Below are 21,546 nucleotides of genomic sequence, written 5' to 3'. Positions count from 1 at the left end.
TACAGCTAGGTTAGATGTTCAGAAATGGTCGCACTTTTGTAAAATATGAGTGAGGGCAAGGCATAGCTAGCCAACTCCCGTGTTAATTGAATGGAGATTTGACCGAAAATATTGGTATCGGACCGCTCACTTCTGAAGGATGCCACAAAAAAACGGTAAAAGCTACATTTTAATTATTCTCTGGCAAACCTTCATGATGAGTTTCTTATATAGTATGCCGAAATTGGGTACTGTAGGTGATTGACAAAGGGTCGCACTTTTCTGATAAATAAGTGACAGTGAACATGAAATATCAGCGCCCATAAACCCAAGTTAGTAGCTAGTTAGTGGAGGCCGTCACGGAGACGGTAAACACCCTGAGAAAAATGCAAGTTTTGGAATTATGTGGTTGGCTCAGTAGAGCTTCTACCCTTCTACTGCCTTTTTCTTATTTTCTTCCTTATGAAAAAAATAATGTCATAGACAATTTTATAAAATAGGCTCCATCCCCCAATTTAATTTTTTATTCACTGGGATCCAACAGGCGCAGGCTGCGGTAGTTGTGTAGTGCATTGTGGGAAGGACTTGCTGGACCACCACGCTGCAACCAAGCCCTGTGTATTACGGGATTTTGACCTGGGAATAAATAAACACATGCGTTATCCAATACGTGCTGCTGTAGCTCAGCATCCTTGAAGATCGGTCACGGTGATAAACAACACAAGTAACAAGTTTGTACGTGGTGTCACTTCCGCATTACATTACTCAACTTCGTAGGATAGGGTTTGTAAATAGTGGACACATGCGTTGGCATAAAATCCGTTGGCTGCACTGAGAAAATTTATTGGAGTAATTAGGTAAGCTTAAAATAATTATGGGGGCATGATGAACTTGATGAAGGGATAACTCTATCATTTTAAATTTTACATACAATACATGCATGCATGACATGTACTAGTCTAGGCCTACTACTAGTATTATTTAAGCCTTGGACCGATCTAGACTCGCCGAGTCTCATGGACGCCGTTCCTATGTCCATCAGACTCGTATTTCCCATTTTGGATGTCAATGGGAAATACACACTTAACGATTGCTTGCCGGTTAGAAACTTGAAACAAAATCTTTAAAATTTCATCAATGTATATAAAAGTGGTACCAACCGTATTGTAGGTATCCTAGGTGAATTCAAATTTGCCATCAAATTGCATCGTTTTATATATCAAATTAAAGCCCTTGAGTAAACTAAGCCAAAACTGAAAACCTTTTTTCATAGCACTTTCCGTAGCAAAGTTACATCTTGTCAAAGATTGACTTTCATCAAAAAGATTCAGCTAGCAAAATTCCCCAAAGCGGCATTTCGGGGTGTTTCTAGATCTTAGTCTCATGGCGATGGCAGCTTTTTTTAATGGAACTGCTATCAAAATCCTCTAAAATTCCATGTGCGACTTGATTATCACCATAAAAATCATATATTTGGGTCAAGTGAAGTATAGAAAACATATTTATGTAGGTTTCCTTCACCCACCTATTCTCGAAAAAATTCAAATTTCTATGTAAATATGCATTGTGTTGGGGCCCGGTCTCGGCGAATTCGCTGACTAGTAAATGTGTTAACTAAGGTTTGCCTAGGTTACCTACGTATTGTGCTTGCTAATTTAAGACTCGGTTGAAACAAAATTAAGGATCGAAAGCATTTTAGTGTCCAAAAGGCAAAATTATCGTCAAAGTTCTGCGAAATCGGCACCCTTATGAAGGGTTCAGAATTGAATCGGGAGCGAAAATATCCGATCTTTTGCGATCAAAAACACAAAATTACAACTTTAAACATACTATTGGCAAAAGACATTATTACCAAACAATACAGAATAGAAAATTTGACATCATTTTCTCAAAATATTGAAAAATTCGCTCACTAGACATCGAAAAAGTACGCAATCCAATTCCCGTTCAAACGCGTGGGAAACTGAAAGTGCGATAATCGTGACTAGACCGATCGTTATTTACGGCAGGGGGGAATGGGCGTTTTGGAAAAAATATCGACAAAAAAATTCGCGTTCCCCCTCGCGCGCGTCCGCTCACAATTTTCGGATTCCCCCCGCCCAGCCTTGTTTTCCCGAATTTCTCCATTAAAACTTAACAATCCCCCTCCTGGTTCAACAAAAAATTTGGCGTTCCCCCCTCTCAAGACCCAAAAATTTAGGGTTCCCCCTCAAAATGCCCATTCCCCCCTGTCGTAACAATCGTATTATTTATTAATTTAATTTTTGTACATGGTGGAACATTCAATTTCTCTTGTTTAATAATCCAAATCATGCATGCTAAAAATAATTCAGCCTAATACATGTAATACACAAGCGTAGAACGCGAATCTACTACTCGGATGGGTAGTCCTGCCTGCAAGACTTCAGTCTTCATCATAAACATAATGACATCTACGGAACTACGTGGATGGGAGGTTATCTGCGTACACCAGCTTCCTACACACAGCCACGCAAAGAGTGTGACTGTATGTTCCACGATGTACACAAATTAAATAATTTTTCTATAGCACTATTAGCAGTATGGATATGATATCATGGACGGTACAACATGTACAATGTCGACATCGTCACCACCCGGCGTCACCATCCCCTTCATCATGTTTATGAATTCTTGATCGAAAAGTCTATCCTTACAATCTAGGCCACTGATAAACCGACAATGGATATGAATTTTGATATGAGGATATAGGATAGAATTTGGTTTATTACTCCAACAAAGCGGGATCCCGCATCAGCGTCGGAGGAGGTGACCTGAAGCTAACTTGAGGTAGAGTCGGTGTCGTCAAAAAGGTCGCGGAGCCTTGATTTAAAGATTTTTTTAATTTGGGGCGTCGCAGATATGGTGAGGTAGATCGTTCCAGTGCTTTACGGTCCAAGGAAAAAAACTGTCGGAGTAGATGGTCGTTCTGGTTCTCGGTCGTTGAAATGAAGAAGGATGGGTGCGTTTTAGTTGTCCTGTAGGTCGGGTCAGGTGGGGTTCCCAATCAACATCCACTATAGTCCACCGTTGATTTTGTACATCATGGCAAGTCTTACGATAATACGTCTGTTCTCAAGATCAGTCCAATGCAGGGATGAAATCATAGCTGACACACTGGACTCAAACGTGGAGCTATCTCAAAATGTGTCAGAATTAGTGAAGTATGACACCAATGTAAAGCAATGGAAATTCTGAAGTAAACAACGCTGATCACAATGGGTATAGCGCCCGAAAAAGTTGCTCAGCTCGGAAGATACAGATGAAAATATAAAATTTCAGTAACATTAAATTTCCCAAAGAATTATTTTAATATTTTTGAAAACTGGCAACTGGCAAGTAGTTATAGCTCCACACTCTATCTTCTGATCGTCGTGGATAGTATAGATACATTTCTCAATCAAATGAATTCATGTAAAAAACAAGAACATTTTTAGTGTAAATCTGAATAATTAGCACAATTAATAGCAAACCAATAATAAATGTTGGTACATGTGAATTGCATTGTGGTCCCGTATTCTCTAGCTGCGGTTGTACGTTCCATTGCACTGACTGACTGATCCACTTCTCACATACGGACACGGTACATCTGTCAAAGGGGATACGCTCGCAAAATCCCTTGGTTTGTGCCACCCTTAAAGTTCCAAGTCAATCTTCTCAGCACAGAAAATACTGTGTACCAATTTGCCTTGTCTTTGTAATTATTTAAAGTTGATTTCCCTGATAAGAAATCAAACTTTTGGAATTGTTTCATCAAGAGACAAGAGGTATTTATTTTGTGGCATGTTTTGTGATTTCCCCCATTGAGTGCAATGGTGAGTGTCCCCCTTCGTGTCCGAGGGGGCGAGATGGACCAGCCAAATCTCAGCAAAAGAGCAAGTGACATCATGACGACCAACAGAATCATGTAAACGGCAAAACATGTGAATGTATGCCATATTCCTGGACCATGTTAAACTACATTTTTTGGCCCCCACATATATGTGGGGCTTACAGTATGTTATCACCAGGGTCTTAGCTAGCCACCCGTCTGGCCGTCATTTTATGACGGGGAGTTTGCTCCTGGGACGGGCGAAATTAATGCCTTTGGCAGATGCTATATTATAAATTGTATGTTTTGAGAAGCTAATTGACCTCTTTAGTAGACCCAATTTGTAAAACAAGGCCATATCAACACATATATTTGAACTCTTTGAACCCCCAATGGGCTATAGATGTCTGGTAAATGTTTTAAAGGTCAAATTAGGACAGGCAATTTTATTCAAATGACGGGCAACTCTCATTTCTAGCTAAGACCCTGGTTATCACCCAAATGGTTGTTAGTTTCCTTGCCTGTTTGTTTGCTTGTTTGTTTCTTTGTATCTTTGTTTGTCCATGCGTAAGCAAATTCATTACCAAAAAACCCCCAGTTTTTTCTGCCCACATTTTTTCGGTCAATGTACAAAAAAATTGTGCCAAAAATCAAGGTCAAATTAGGACAGGCAATTTTATTCAAATGACGGGCAACTCTCATTTCTAGCTAAGACCCTGGTTATCACCCAAATGGTTGTTAGTTTCCTTGCCTGTTTGTTTGCTTGTTTGTTTCTTTGTATCTTTGTTTGTCCATGCGTAAGCAAATTCATTACCAAAAAACCCCAGTTTTTTCTGCCCAAATTTTTTCGGTCAATGTACAAAAAAATTGTGCCAAAAATCAAGGTCAAATTAGGACAGGCAATTTTATTCAAATGACGGGCAACTCTCATTTCTAGCTAAGACCCTGGTTATCACCCAAATGGTTGTTAGTTTCCTTGCCTGTTTGTTTGCTTGTTTGTTTCTTTGTATCTTTGTTTGTCCATGCGTAAGCAAATTCAGTACCAAAAAACCCCAGTTTTTTCTGCCCAAATTTTTCGGTCAATGTACAAAAAAATTGTGCCAAAAATCTTTTTTTATTAATTTTTAAAAACTAGATAAAAAATATTTAGGAAATAGGAACCATTTTTTTTTTCAATTTTGACCAACTTCACCAAAAATATTTGAAATTTGTGCGAAAATCAGTCTTTTTAAAAAAATTTTATTTAGTATTTTTACCATTTTAGTTGGTCAAAATTCAAAAAAAAAAAATGTGTCCTAGAAATTTTATCTAGTTTTTAAAACTGCTTAATTGTAGTACTTAGTAAACTTTGGGATGATATTTTCATTTCCGGGTTTTCATTATTGCTACTCTTAGTTTAAAGAGGAACCAACACACCTGGAAATGTAACATGTTTATGTCCATCCAGATAGCATTATAATAGTGACATTCATCGGCTTCACAGGGATTCTATTGCACCAATTGGGCATTACAATTACCGGTACATGCAAAAAGTAGTAAACTCAAGAAAAATTGAGGGCGCCGCTGTCAAGCAAATCACACATTATGGCTGTAATATTAATTGGACTCTCTACATGTACTTTCTCACTCTTTCTCTTTCTTTGTATATTCAGGTAGTATTAAGCACAACATGGGTGACACACAGTCAGAAGATACAATGAATGGCCATGTAGAAGATATCAATGGAAAAGGCACAGCAGAACATGAAAGCAATATGAAAGAAGAAGAAATAGATGGTCGGTTCTCAAGACGAGCTATCATGGTTGTATTTCTAAGTCTTCTGTTAGATTTATTAGCATTTACGATGATTCTACCTCTGTTACCTTCATTACTGGACTACTATGCACAACATGATAAGGTAAATAACCATTATGGTATTATTCAATTCATCTTGTGTACTGCCCAACCTCTTTTATCGGACTTGCCATGGAGTGATTGCGTTTAGCTCTTGAGCCTATCGGCTCTCAAGCTAAATATAACTCCACGGCGTGTGCGATTATCTTGACAAATGCATTTTAAAATTGCACTCAGTTCATTATCCTTATCATAACTTCAATGCTTCATATGGGATGATAACACTGGTGAAAAGCATGTAAGTATTTCAGTATAAGACAGTGATGTACCCAACAATGAGCATTAAAATAAGATGAATGGCAATGCATGTTTTCCTTTGAAGATCATTTGGTTGGATTTATAACTGAGAGATCCTGAAGTATAAGAGATGCCAATAAGGGAAGCTGTAATAGTTTGTTTGTTGCTGATTTTATGGGAATAAAAATTCAATTCAATAAAGATTTAATCCAAACCAGCATTCATGTTGAAGATCATATGGCCAAAATTTGACCCAGCAATAATCAGGGCATAGCATTTTCCGGGCAATTCAAGTGACAGAATACCTTATTGCATTGTAAGAAACTACTATATGATCATATTTGTGCTATGTGATACCAGCTAAAATAAACTTAGTATGTTGAGAACAACTGTAGAAGGAACAAACAAAAATAATTCATAATAAAGCTAAATTTAATAGCTGAAATCCTTGGAGAGAACCAGTGGATTATAAAAGAACTCCCCATAATTCATTTGCAAATGTGTTAGATCCACAGAGTACGTATCAACAGTCAAAGTCCCTGTGCATTGTGTGCTGTGAATTCTCGCATATTCATGTGGGCCAATCATTCGATCATGACATGTCTAACATCATGCCAGCGTTGTGTGCCTTTGTGTATATGCAATAGAGCTTTGCAAATCTTTGCATTTACGCGAAAGACCGTAAAAATATGCGGTATGTGCGAAGCAGTTTTGCCTGTCGCATTTCATGGAATAATCGGCCCTCATTATTGGGTGATGCTGAGACTTTTCGTACGCAAGACTGCTCGTATGCGTTATCTTTTACGTCCATGGTTATCACAGGTGCAAAGGGAACCATGAATCCCTAAAAGCAGCAGCCACTGGCTTAAAATATCAAGTAAATGAAGTATCTCAACTGTAACATTCTTAAAAATGTTTTTACTTACGGTTAATAAATCGAGTAAAAAAGTAGCATAAAGTTTGTAAAGTTGAGATTCCAGTTAAACTGGTATTGATTTAGATGTGATCATTTTGCATTTAATTTCCCTTTCTAGTTCACTGCTCATTGCCTGTGACCAAAGTGTAATTCAACTTTACAGGTCATAGCATGTAGTACGTAAACAATGAGCCATATTGTTGCAAACACCATCTAAATAAGTGTGATTCACTTCATGATCAAAAGGTACTAGAAGGGTCATTTCAGATCACCAAACCAAGGTGATTTTTGTGAAGGTTCCCACCTGATGACCCCTCATAGTTTCTTTGTATTTTATTGAAATGCTGTACCTGTTGAACTTGTAATGTGATAAAACAGCAAGTTTGGGGTTAGTAGCTCTTACAGATTTTCTGTGACAGCCATTTGAAGTTAATGTACAACTGTGCATGTAAGGGGTCTAAATTGGAAGCTGAAACCTTATACATAGCAAATGTGCACGTAAGTTGTCAGAAAGATATAAAAAAATATTAATTTAAATGTGAATTGTCTCGAGACATCAGGAAAACACAACACCAAAGCAATGATTAGACTCCGCATTGCCCTCCCGATCATGAGGACCATTTATTAAGCTATTTATGACCATTCAACAATTTTATACTCATATACATAAATATAATTGAGATAAATGATGATAGATTTCATAGCACTTTCATAGCAGTTAAGACATAATATAAATTGCGATAACCATACTGAATTATTTATCTTCCAATAAATATTATTAATAACACAATACAAGAATTATTGGAAAAATGTGTACAACAAGCCAACCATATAGGCTGGACATGCAAGAATTGACTTCTGTATCACATTTAACCAAATTTCATCTTAAGCAAATACAGATACCTCTTTGGATCAAACAGAGGATTGAATTGGAAAACAATATTTATAACGCATAATTATTAAATAAACAGAAATCTCCAAAAGAAGAAACAATGCCAACTCTATCAATGAATTAAATCTTTAAATCCCTATATAAGCTGGTAATTATTGAAAAGTCAGCCAAAATTTACTATAAAAAAAAAAATATTAATAAATGAAATAATCCACTGACAAAAAACAATCAAGCCAAAAAGATACAAATAAGCATAAATTACTCTACATAAAGCATAGTAGAAAGTGGAGACAATCTACAGACAAGTTTCATCAGGTATTGACAAGACTCCATACAAAGCGTAGTAGAAAGTGGAGACAATCTACAGACGAGATTCTTCAGGATTTGAAGAAACTCCATACAAAGCATTCATTTCCCTTAAAAAGCGTAGTAGAAAGTGGAGACAATCTACAGACAAGTTTCATCAGGTATTGACGAGACTCCATACAAAGCGCAGTAGAAAGTGGAGACAATCTACAGCGAGATTCTTCAGGATTTGAAGAAAATCCATAAAAAGCATACATTTCCTTTAAAAGCGTAGTAGAAAGTGGAGACAATCTACAGACAAGTTTCATCAGGTATTGACGAGACTCCATACAAAGCGTAGTAGAAAGTGGAGACAATCTACAGACAAGTCTCATCAGGTATTGACGAGACTCCATACAAAGCGTAGTAGAAAGTGGAGACAATCTACAGACAAGTTTCATCAGGTATTGACGAGACTCCATACAAAGCGTAGTAGAAAGTGGAGACAATCTACAGACGAGTCTCATCAGGTATTGACGAGACTCCATACAAAGCGTAGTAGAAAGTGGAGACAATCTACAGACAAGTCTCATCAGGTATTGACGAGACTCCATACAAAGCATAGTAGAAAGTGGAGACAATCTACCAACAAGTTTCATCAGGTATTGACGAGACTCCATACAAAGCGTAGTAGAAAGTGGAGACAATCTACAGACGAGATTCTTCAGGATTTGAAGAACTCCATACAAAGCATTCATAAAGCCATCACAAAGCGTAGTAGAAAGTGGAGACAATCTACAGACGAGATTCTTCAGGATTTGAAGAAACTCCATACAAAGCATTTATTAAGCCAACACAAAGCGTAGTAGAAAGTGGAGACAATCTACAGACGAGATTCTTCAGGATTTGAAGAACTCCATACAAAGCATTCATAAAGCCATCACAAAGCGTAGTAGAAAGTGGAGACAATCTACAGACGAGATTACTCCATACAAAGCATTCATAAAGCCATCACAAAGCGTAGTAGAAAGTGGAGACAATCTACTGACGAGATTCGTCAGGATTTGAAGAAACTCCATACAAAGCATTTATTAAGGATGCACACAGGATCACTGAAGTGTTACATGGCCAAAATTGAGTTTTCATCACTAATGTCATCTTCAAACCGTATTTTATCTTGTCATTAATAGATTTTTAAAAAATCTTAAAATTTGAACCATAAGAAAAGCTATAAAGACCCTTTTTCATTAAAAATTCGTCAAAATGCAAAAGCAAATAAATCATTGTTTTCCCGCAATAGATCGGCGTTCTCGAACGCGTGATACTGCGGCGCATACAGCTAGCAAAGACACGCACACATGGTAAACTGGATGGGCGAGGTGATTACTGATTGAGGCGCTGGAGTCTCCAATCGCGATCACTACCGTAGTTTATCGTATTGATCTCTTCCAAGGTAGGTAAAGCTTGCACAATTGCATTGCGAAACTGCGGGCCGACAGACCACCAACGTCCCCGTCCCAGAATCAGTAGGCCTACTCGATAAATTTCGCCAAAAAAGTGCTGATATATGTGGTATAAATTATAGGTTTTTTTTATATACAGTATATGAACATAATAGTGATTTTTTTGTTTGTATTTGTTTTGTTTTTCAAGTTTCATTCTGAACTTGAAAAGATGAAATTTATCTGCAGGAAGTAGTTACCCGTAAGAAGCCCTGTAATGATGACGCAATCTGATACGATAGAAAACGTAGGCCCTAAATATTTTGCTACTAGGCTAGACTTAGCCCGTATAGTACATCATTAGGCTTATTATTTTATGGTTAAAAATTTGTTTTATTTCATTCATTCATTCATTCATTCATTCATTCATTCATTCATTCATTCATTCATTTCATTGTTATTATTTGATTTACCAAGTTGGTGTAGTTGGACAAGAATATAGGCCTATTATAATTATTAGCTTATATTTTATGCAGTCCCAGCCTTGGTTCGGGGGCCTCTGCATGCGGACGTTCATTCTCGTCTTAATTTTGAAGACCATAAAAAATATGCAAGCAGTCACTACCGGTAGGCCTATTCATTCATTTCATTTCATTCGGCTGCGAAGCAGGCGACTACAAAGTTCCTCCATGTACTACGATCTGAAGCCAAAGTGGCAATGGCATCTGGCAGTAGAAAGTTGTCGAAATCCCCCAACAGTCTTTGCACATAAGACAAGTAGGATGTTCTTTGCCTTCCAGGTCTTCTTTTACCATGTAATGTGGTGTAGAGAGCATATCTTCTGCATGGTTCATCTTCCTGCATCCTCTATATTAGATACCTAAGGCCCTGAATAATGTTTCAAAGTGTTATCAAAACACGGATTTAAGATTCGTTTTCAAACGTTCTCTACTCCTGATTGACCATTAACGCAATGTCAAAAACGTTGACCTTTCAATACATCATATCGACCATCTAGGCATAGGCCTACAACTCTATGTCAAAAATGTCGATATTTGAAATCGGCATAGCGAGCACACGTTTATGAAAGCATTTTCATGAATGTTTTAATGCTAAATAATATTTCAAACGAGAAATATAATCGAAAACGCAAATTCGTGCTTTTTTCATAACCCATTTTAACTACATTTTCATTAGTAGGCCTATTACATGTAGGTCTACCATATACCATGATTGCGATAAAAACTTTTGGGTTTCCAACACTTTTTGCGAATGTTTTGGCCGAATGCCTTTTTACTTGCAATGTTTGTCTGGCTTTCAACTTTCACGTTTATAATGTTTTCCGCATATACTTTAAAAGGTAAACTGCTTTAAAGAATTTTTCGTGAATGTTTTCATGCAGTGTTTTAAAACGCTCTTTATAGCATGATGCCTATATACGGTAGGCCTACTGCAAAAACCACAATCTAATTTAAAGCCATAAGGCACCAGAAACAAATATGTTCGATCTTTGGATCGACCGTCGATGCTGCTTCGATGCTTGTTATTAATGAACTATCAACTAATTAATTAGAATTAACGCTAAATTTATATTGGGCAATATCCCTACAGGCACAAATTACTATTTCATCACAATTAACAATAGTAAATCAATTGATTTCATAAATAATAAGGATCGACCAAGCATCGATGGTCGATCGAAAGATCGAACTAATTTGTTTCTATTGCCTAAGTGTTCCGTTTTCTACTTTTGAAATTCGGTTTTGTTAGGCTATGTAAATTTCCGTGTTTTTCAGTTTTCTTGTGACCTCTCCGTGTTTTCCCTGTTTAACATATATATACTTTTGTACGTGTTTGATATTCCGTAAAAAGTTAAAAATAAAATATGATAACAACAAACAATTACAACAACAAAAACCGAATATTGAGTAATGCGACACATCAGAATCTTGGGAATTACTTGGGATTCCTGTGGTGTAGGCCTAGCTATAACGGGCGTTAAAATGCCGATCTTTGGCGCGGACGGGCCGCTGTGGTGCCTCTCAAGCACCAACTAAAAAGAAAAAGCAACGAGTAGTAACAACATCATGTTTGCGGTTCAGAAAAGGACAATAAACATAATAATACAATATTTGTCAACACCAAAGAAAATCACCAAAAACGATAAATTAAAAACATTGCATTTTTAAAGCAAAATTATGAAAATTAGTACAAAACAGACATCGCAATTATCATGATTATGTCTCAATTTATTCTTCATTTCATAAAACTTCCTGATTATCTGCTAAAATAATTGCTTGTCAGTTATTCTATGCTACTTTTAATGTTCTGATGTCCGCAAATTTTTATACAGAGCATGATCTTTTTTTTATACGGAACAGGACAAAATTGTGCTTAAATAATCATGGTTTCGTTCGCGGCAACACGACCATGCACTGTGCAACTTATTCGCGTAACCTGTCTGTCTGTCCATGCGCCCTGTCGCTCCTCAACGCCGACGCTGACGCTGCGGCCTTGCGGAAGCTCTGCTGCACCATGGAAACAAGACTGCAGTAAATAAAATGGTGACACCATGTGGATAAACATCTGCCGAATGTGCACGGATAATTTTGTCATATTGTATATTTTACCTTCTAAATCACCAAAAAAATGCCAATCTGCTGCAGTTGGACGCCCCTTCTCATTTTCTAACTTGACCAAACGTCACAAGTCACCGGATTACATATTTATGGAATAATCTTCAAAAATGGACCTAAAATCCGCTGTATTTTTCTAAATCGCGATTTTCGGCAAGTTCACTTTTGACCAATTTTAACCATTTTTGGTCCGCCATAGCGTCTAAATGAAGCATCACTGAGGTAAGTTTTTAAGTCAAACGTTTAGATATGGCCAAAATCTAGATAGTGTTTTTTCATTTTTTTAAATTAGGGCCTAGAGCTTTTTTTATCACCCATGATTCAAAAATTTGAACACGGGTCACACGTTTTTACTGATTTTTTGCCTATATTTTAAAAACTAAGCAAAATTTCGAAAAAATCAAAAAACACTTTCTAGATTTATTTGTCTAAATTAATAAAATTCATGTTTTACAGTTTTTGATTTTCAAATAATTTTTTATGGCGGACCAAAAATTTTGGTCAAAAAGCCATTTTTGAGATTTTCTCGAAAATTGTACTTTTGACCCAAAACTGACATTTTAAATGGATTTATGAGCTCATTTCCGTTCAAAAAATGTATACTTTTATATACTTTACATAAATAGTTTTCGAGTTATGAGGTGAATAATAATGGATAATTAGTGATCCTGTGTGCCTCCTTAAGCCAACACAAAGCGTAGTAGAAAGTGGAGACAATCTACAGACGAGATTCTTCACGATTTGAAGAACTCCATACAAAGCATTCATAAAGCCATCACAAAGCGTAGTAGAAAGTGGAGACAATCTACTGACGAGATTCTTCAGGATTTGAAGAAACTCCAGACAAAGCGGAGAGTAGCAAAATTTGACATACTTTTATTGAAGCATCTTGGACAAATGAGATAACTGAATTACCCTTCCAGCTACTGGGAGGGTGGGTGGGATTTTTTGGTCCAGCATGATCGGAGGAGCAAATGCAAGTGGCTTACTAAGAAAGGTGTGAACACAACAAAAGAAATGGAATTAAAGCAGAGACCTGATTGGCTGCACCCCACTAAAGTGCCATCTGAATGGCCAGGAATCTGGGATTGTTGCTATAACAACACAACAACTCCTACATCACCAATACCATGACCCAAATCAATAACATAAACTTTCAAGAGGACTTGATATGGCTCAAGTGGAACTGATAGGATAATTGTCCAGACTTGGCTGCACAAGAATGCCCAAGTTTCCCTGATGCTGAGACAATCTGGTTTTTAAAAGATTTTCAACTTTGAAAAACATCATTAATTTGAAGGTTTTGTAAATGGGCATGTTTATCCCCACATAAATTCACATTTGTCCCATGGGCATGAAACTTGGTGGATATTGTTACCATTTATAGCCAAAAATTTTGAAGGTCATCCAGGGTCACCCAGGAGTCATTGGAAGGTTGTTTTGGGGTCATCCCGGTGTCATCTAAAGTCAAATTCAGTCTCCACTTTTAGGCCTGAAGCTTTGTATCAACTTGTGAGTGCCACATCGCTCCCTTTGGGGGAGGCATTTCGGTCGATGCTATGCTTCGAAAATCGCGACATCCGAGAACCACAGTCCATCTAGTTTGAATTGCAATATCAGTTTCCAACAATCTTTAAATTGCACCCTCAACATAGACAGACCATTATTGTTAGCTTGAGTTTGGAGTTAAGGTGGTACGAAAGGCAAAATCAAGTTGCTCTGATTGAGATTAAAATAGACTTGTTGCAGAGAGATATGCAAAATAATCTTAATTCCAAAATTTGAGCCAAATCGGACAAACGGTTTTTGAGATATTGCTGTTGAAAGATTCTTTGTATTCTATTGTTTTTGCCAATATATTGATGAAGTTAATGAGGAAAATTGGCATAATGTGCTCATGAATATTAATTTTTGCCAATATTTTCCCAATATTTTATGAATAAACCTTCATACTACTTTTACCTTTAAGAATTTTGACCTGAAACTTTGCCAATGTGTCTCTATGACCTAAACCTTAAACATGTGATTTTCCCGCCCATCTAATTTGCATATTTGCATAAATAATTAGCTTTAAGTATAATGCTAATTAATTATGCAAATATGCAAATTAGATGGGCGGGCAAATCACATGTTAATGTTTTAGGCCCATGAAACACATTGGCAAAGTTTCATGTCAAAATCATATAAAATAAAAGTAGTATGAAGGTTTATTCATAAGATATTGGTATAATATTGGCAAACATGAATATTCATGAGCACATTATGCCAATTTTCCTCATTAACTTCATCAATATATTGGCAAAAACAATAGAATACAAAGAAACTAAAAACATGTATATCTTGACAACCGTATGTCCGATTTCCTTCAAACAAAAACTATTTTGCTCAGTGTATTTAGCTTAACTTATTCAATCTCTTCAAATGGTTCTAAATTCAGTTTCTGTTTTCCAGAAACATCGTTTCGAACCCCCTTAAAGGCAGACCAAAGCTTAAAATGATATTAATTATTTAGTCTGACAAAGTCTTCTCTACAAAGTTATGACATAAACTGGTTTTCCACCAAAACACTGAATTCTGGTTTCTTTACCGGTAAAACGGAAAACTGTGGTCTCTAGAGTAATTGTTTAGTGAAGTTGTTGATGAAAAATATTGGACAAATAGGACACCTTACAAAATGTACTACTTATAAAGAAGAAATTTAGGTACATCAAAAACTTTAAAAACATCAGAATCTCTCAGAAGTTAATTTCATTATCAAGTAAACTTGTCAGAACATGATATTTTCCTTGTGTCTGTGTAGGGAATGTCAAATTCAATGATGAAATCATCAAATGATTTATGGACTGGCGAAGAACCATTTTGTACAGCAGATATACAACTCATGGTTTGAAAAGGGAGTAATACTATTGGAGATTTACTTTATAGATATACTCCTTGTCTCATCCTTAAATAGAGGCCGTCAGCCTTTCGCCATCTTGTGGGTACAAATGCTACGTGTGTTCATGCGTCGGACACTAAGCTTGCCACGCAACTGCTAGCTGTTATCACGTGTCATCACGCATGGAGATCGAATGACCATCGCAGCATTTACCCACAAGATGGCGGCATATGACGGCCTCTATTGTTTGATGATTTATCGTACAAATTCAAATCTTGTTTCATTTTACAGGGAGATGGCTGGTATTCTATGCTTCAGTCTGGTGTCAATCATTTCAGAGAATTCCTTGGCATTCCTGACACAGAGAGATATAATTCAGTCTTATTTGGTGGTAAGCAAACACAAAACATTAAGGGGGTACTACACCCCTGCCCAATTTTGTGCCTATTTTTGCAATTTTCTCAAACATTATAGCGCAAATTTTATTTCAGCACAGACAACAGTTATGGGGGTACAGTCAAAAAAAGAGGGAAACCAATATTTGATCAATAAATCAATAACTACTTGCCTTGAGTTGCTGAATTTTCAGTGCAGTACATGTAGTTGTAGTCCTTGCCCCTATAATATACTTATCTTACTTATCACCAATGCGCTATAATTTTTGAGAAAAATGCAAAAATAGACAAAATTGGCCAGGGGTGTAGTACCCCCTTAAATCCATACTGTAACATTTCCATAAAAAGTTAGCTTTTACTGTCAGATATATCCCCTTTTAACATTGAGCCATAAACAACTGAGAATTTACTACTGTCTGTTCAATTAGCTTAGATTCTTGAAATTTTAAGATATTTGAAAAAATAAAAAATTGTGGCCAAAGTCATCAAAGAAATGTGTTAGCACAGCCTTAGACCTAACATGATTTATACTTTTCAAATTCCAAAGTTCAAGTAAAGCCCCCATTTCTTTTCAATTTTGCCTCATTTTAGGCAGTTACTTGGGTCCACCAAAAGGGTTCGCGACCTTTTTACAAATCGAGTGGGACGGTCCATTCCCAACTTGGGGCATAGATCCTATCCAATTTAGCAAAACAATATGTCCACCAATCTGTCCTGCCATTTCAATTGTTATACCGTTCCGGTTATTGGATATGTTCTATTGTTGATGATGGTCCACCAGTTTTTGTTACACGAAATTATATAGCGCGATTACGTTTTATGCATAACATTATTCTGAGCATTATTTTTTACCTAAACAATGACATTAAAATCATGGATTTCGTTCTTATTTCAACTGATTTACAATGCAAATTGAGTTTTTGTTTAATACCATCATTCCTCCCCAAGAATATCAGCATTCGCTTGACATTTTCAGAAACATTGACTTTACAAGAATTGTTTTCTGTAACTTGATTGTTTTAAATAATATTTTCTTGTAGGCCTACAAAAGTTCTTTTGTTTCCAAATGTCCTTCTCATAGTTTGAATTCAATAAACAAAACGAAATAACAAATTGAAAATAAATGTGTACTTTTATAATAGGCCTATAGGTCTACACCTTCTCAGACCCATTCGCACAATCAATCAATCAATCAATCAATCAATCAATCAATCAATCAATCAATAAATCAATAAATAAATAAATAAATAAATAAATAAATAAATAAATAAATAAATAAATAAATAAATAAATAAATAAATAAATAAATAAATAAATAAATAAAAATACACAAAGAATGTATTTACATAAGCTGGGCCTATTTTAGAAAACCTTAGTTCATAAATAATAACGTAATGTTTCAACAGTAGGGTTTCAACACAAATTAGGCGTACTCATTTAGGCCTACTAGCAAATGGCTATTTTGCTGGACAATACTTCCTGATGCGGATGGTCGAATAAATACTATCTTATCGCATTATGACATTCGTCCCCATTGCTCTAAATGGATTGATTCAAAAAGTTTATGGTACCTGACGTTCTCTACGGCTTTTTATCAAAATATCGCGGAAACGACCAAAATTGAAAAGAAATGGGGTTTTAAATTGAACTTTAGAATTTGAAAAGTATAAATCACGTTAGGTCTAAGGCTGTGCTAACACTTTTCTTTGATGACTTTGACCACAATTTTTTATTTTTTCAAATATCTTAAAAATTCAAGAATCTAAGCTAATTGAACAGACAGTAGTACTAACCCAGTCATTATTTTCTTTTCATCCACAGGAATCATTGGTTCCCTGTTTTCATTCTTGCAATTTGTGGCAAGTCCTGTGATCGGTGCCGCATCAGATGTATATGGAAGGCGTCCTCTTATGATGTTAACCATGGTAAGTAATATGTGACACAATTTAGTCTATGGGGGCCAAAGGCAGCAAATTTGAAATTGAAATAGAGGCAAAAATATGGAGTAAAAAACAATAAAATACATAAGAAAATAGACATCATGAATCTTCATTTAAAACCAAGCATGCTAGACCTTTGGTGTTTTCAGTAAATGATAGCCTAATGTTTGTATAACGTAATAGTTATAGTAACTCATTTTTCAAAAATGTTTCCCTTGGCCCCCATGGACCAGATCGTGTCACATATTGACTTCATCAGAATCCTCAGGGTACTCAGCTGTCTACCCAGCCCTGTATAAACTGAAATGTATTAATTATTTGAGGCATTCTGCCACATACATTGTATATATACTGACCACTTTGCAGATTCCCCTGTAAATAATTAATTTCTGAATGCTGTGCATAACTAAAGAATCCCCTATTCTGTTACTTGCAACATATAATTTGAAGCAGTTGCTGAAAATAATACAAAGTAATTACAAAGGCAACATTAGAGATCATTACAGTGTTACAGCTATCAATATCATAACCCGATTTCATATTTTCCTCCCTGCTTTTCAGGTTGGTATTACTAGCTCCTATGTGATGTGGGCCTTGTCACATAATTTCCAGTTATTCGTTCTAGCTAGAATAGTTGGTGGAATAAGTAAAGGTAATGTCAGCTTGAGTACCACTATTATCACTGATGTATCCACCAGGAAAACAAGAGGCAAAGGCATGGTAAGTCTCTACACAATGTGTCTATTTATACAAATTTTTTTGTAAAATTTTAGGAAAACCATAGATTTATTTTTCCAAACCACTAGACTATCTGCTCTCTGTGACAAACAGATCTGGTTTGGATGTCTGCCTAATAACAGAAGGTTGTGGGTTTGATCAACACAGGGATTTGATCAACAATGGTTGTGGGTTTGTCAACACATTCTCAGATTAATTTGGTATTTGCAGTGGCACTTGTAAATTTTCATTTGTCTTTATTAAATTTTAAAGGCGCTTAACCAGATTGATAGCCTCATTCCCCCAATTTCCCCCATCAAAATGCAAATTTTAGTATCAGGTGAAATTTTAGGCCTGTTCTATGGGCCACTGTGGTACACATTTTGCTTCTACAATCCAATTGCCGGAGAAGTATAACTCAAAACTTGAAATAAGAATGTTTGGGTGATAGGCCTCAATGTTAATTCTAGGTAGAAAACACAATGTGTTACATTCGGACCTCCATCTGGTCGCACGTTTGTTTGATTTATATAGAAGTGGCTTCATTATTAACTAAATGCAAACTATAGGTGGCGCTATTTATCCTAAATCATATTTCTTTATTTGCAAGGGTAGGTGTGATTAATACTGCCATTAAAACAGCTGTAATAGGTGAAACAAGCAACAAGGAAATTTTGTAAACATATTTTATCAAACAATAAAAGGAATTATTTGTATTAAAACCTTGATAGAGCAATTTCCAGTAACTAAATAGCACCACCAATTTTGTCATTAAAAGATACATTTCATATCCGAAAAAACTTTAAAAAATGCTATAAAAGTGAATAATTTTGTAAAAGAGGGAAAATTAAAGTTGAGAATGACTCAAAAGCATCTGTACACATTAGCATGATATCACTTAAAAGCTATTTAAGCCTAAAATTTGGTTGTACATGATGTTTTCTTTGAAAAACTAAATATATGGTCCCATCAAACAACCGTGGTCGCACATCTTTATTTGCATCTCATTGTGTGGGTTTAAAAACGGTTTTTTCTGCTGTATTAGGTACATAGATATGACATAAAAACTTACTGGCGTACACTGAGTATGATTAATTATCTTCAAAAATGTGTCTCTACATGATTTTTTTCCAAAAGAAAAAAACCTTAATTTTGCCAACAAGATGTAAGAAAACAACATGAAATTTTAGTCTTAGATGCATCGAGACACCTTATACTGGGTTATGATCTTGGAAAACGAACAGTTTATAGGGCATTTTGTGATATTTCACCATGTAGGCAGGGTATGCTTGTGTACATGAAACACACACTTGCTGTGTCATATGTAATGAAGTACAGCAGATATGTCCAATTCGGGTGTAGCTCATATACCCATTAAGGATTGAGAACATGAAAAGATAACATGATGTGCAGTAATACAGTTTTACACGTAGTATATGTTGTTATTAAATTTGTAATGGCATTGACAGTGCCAATTTCATGGTAAAAATCCAATTAAATTAAATTGCTACTGAGGCAGTCAAGTAATATAACTAGTGTAAAGTAGATTTCAAGCTCAAGTGATAATGGCTTGTAACATTTCAATTAGGATTGCTGGTTGAGCTAGCTGGATAGTCAACCAAATTGTAATGGACTATTCCATTTGAAAACCGCACCCCCTTTCCAACCAAATTCAATTGTTTCATCACCTTTTTTAGACCCAACAATTTTGATCCAAAAAAGAATTTGTAATACCAAACAAAATTTCCTCAAATTCAACTGGATTTCATAATTTTCCCTATTTTCAGCTGAATTTTAACATAAATTGTGCTAAAATTACCACCTGGATTGACTATATAGTTCAACTGGAATTGAAATAGCAGTCATCTTCCACAGGGTGTAAGGACTTCAAATGGAATAGCCCAATTTTTATTAACCATCTTTTTTAGCAATAATGTCACATGGCGTCTTTATACCCGCACCGTTGGTACATTGGTGCTCAAGTAACAAAACCTTGATAAAAATTATTTATTCGCAATCTGTTTGTGCTTCAAAAAGTTTTGGAATTGTTTTTTCGCTGTTCTATTGATTTAATACTGGGTAAAGAAAGTGTAGTCCATGAAGTAAAAGCACCCAAATTCAGGATTTTGGGTGCTTTCCCCTGAATGATTACTTGAGTGCTGGCCTTCCTACCTCGACAAGATGTTGCTGTGCTTTTTGTCTGGAAAATTATGACAACCTTGCTGTTTTGTAATGTATCCCTAGATTGTTTTTTTTTTATTGATGAATTTTTATATCTCAAGTTGTATAAGATACCTTCAACTTGTTTTTTTCATATTTTTATTGCAGGCTATGATTGGCATTTCGTTTTCCCTGGGATTTATCGTTGGTCCAATGATTGGCGCCCTCTTTGCCAGGTCTGCAGCAGCACAGGGAGGAGCTTTCTACGTTCAGCCAGCTCTGTTTGCATTATTTCTTGCAGCAGCTGATGTACTGTTTGTATACATGTATTTGGATGAAACATTACCAGAGGAAAAAAGGGTAAGATATGACAAGTGCATTTGTGGCTTTTTGAATAGCAATAAACAATGTGACATGATCAAGGGGAATGAGTCACATGTCGGCAATTTTAAGTTAGAAGTTTTTTACATCATTTTCTGGCAGTTTACGAATGCTACATTTTGATGCAAACCCCATCAAAATTGGACTTCTGGATACCGAGTTATGATCAATTTATCAATGGTTGAAAACAATATAAAAAAAAAGAATTTGAACACTGTTTTTGCCAATATCTCAAAAACAACATCCGACTCATTCCCCTTGATCATGTCACATATTCACTTGCATTTATATAGCAATTATATGTGCGTAAATATTATGCAGGAGCCTCTATACCTCTATTTCCATTAGGCCTTAACTGGACGCAACGTTCCCGGAACCACCGCTAGGTGGCAGCACACAACGAAAGCTTTGATGGAACACCTTAATTACTTTCATATGGAAAAACCAGGTAATGCTCTGAGATGCCCGAGATATCTAAGATGTAGCAACAATTTTGACATTGTAGCGCATGGAATGCCTTAGAATGGTTTCAAAAGGGTTGGAAACGCTGATAAATATACGAAACAGCATAGATCTGGGCCAAAAAAGTGCATTTAATGGACAGATCTAATAGACCTGTGACGTCTGCGTGACGTCACAGGTCTATACATGTACAGGTAGCTGGGTATAGCCCCCTTCATCTGGCCAGACGCCACCAACGGCATCTATCTCTAGTTCGAAAAACTCTGGGTAGATGGAATCATGCTGGTGAAGCATCTTATGAGAGGGTGCAATGTGGCTCTAACATGTTGTCACATAATGCTCTCAAATGCATTCATTTGAATGTCATGACTATCATTTGAAAACTTTTTAAAAAGTGTGCAATGTTGTGGGATGATGTATTTGTAACATTGTCAAATGATAAGTTTCGGTATCTGTCATATGGTTCTGGTTATTATGTTTTGTACTGGTGTGACTACCGTATTT

The 21,546-nt window shown here is 36.1% G+C and overlaps 1 protein-coding gene across 2 annotated transcripts in view; it reads left to right on the top strand.

The window, feature by feature from the left end:
• The first annotated feature begins 658 nt into the window (after positions 1-658).
• The window catches only part of LOC140148768 (major facilitator superfamily domain-containing protein 10-like), a 36,560-nt gene continuing 15,672 nt past the window's right edge, over positions 659-21,546 (top strand). Inside the window, exons 1-6 of one of the 2 annotated variants that reach the window (XM_072170825.1) lie at positions 659-836; positions 5,465-5,705; positions 15,279-15,378; positions 17,204-17,307; positions 17,884-18,042; positions 20,368-20,559. In XM_072170825.1, coding sequence (XP_072026926.1) covers positions 5,478-5,705; positions 15,279-15,378; positions 17,204-17,307; positions 17,884-18,042; positions 20,368-20,559 — 783 coding nt within the window. In that variant the 5' untranslated portion in view covers positions 659-836; positions 5,465-5,477. Of the gene's footprint in view, positions 837-5,460; positions 5,706-15,278; positions 15,379-17,203; positions 17,308-17,883; positions 18,043-20,367; positions 20,560-21,546 lie in introns of both variants that reach the window. The other variant, XM_072170824.1, reaches the window with a different exon arrangement.

The sequence above is a fragment of the Amphiura filiformis genome, chromosome 3 (assembly GCF_039555335.1).
Source record: "Amphiura filiformis chromosome 3, Afil_fr2py, whole genome shotgun sequence".
Taxonomy (NCBI): Eukaryota; Metazoa; Echinodermata; class Ophiuroidea; order Amphilepidida; family Amphiuridae; genus Amphiura; species Amphiura filiformis.
This window is presented reverse-complemented; position numbering and strand designations above follow the sequence as displayed.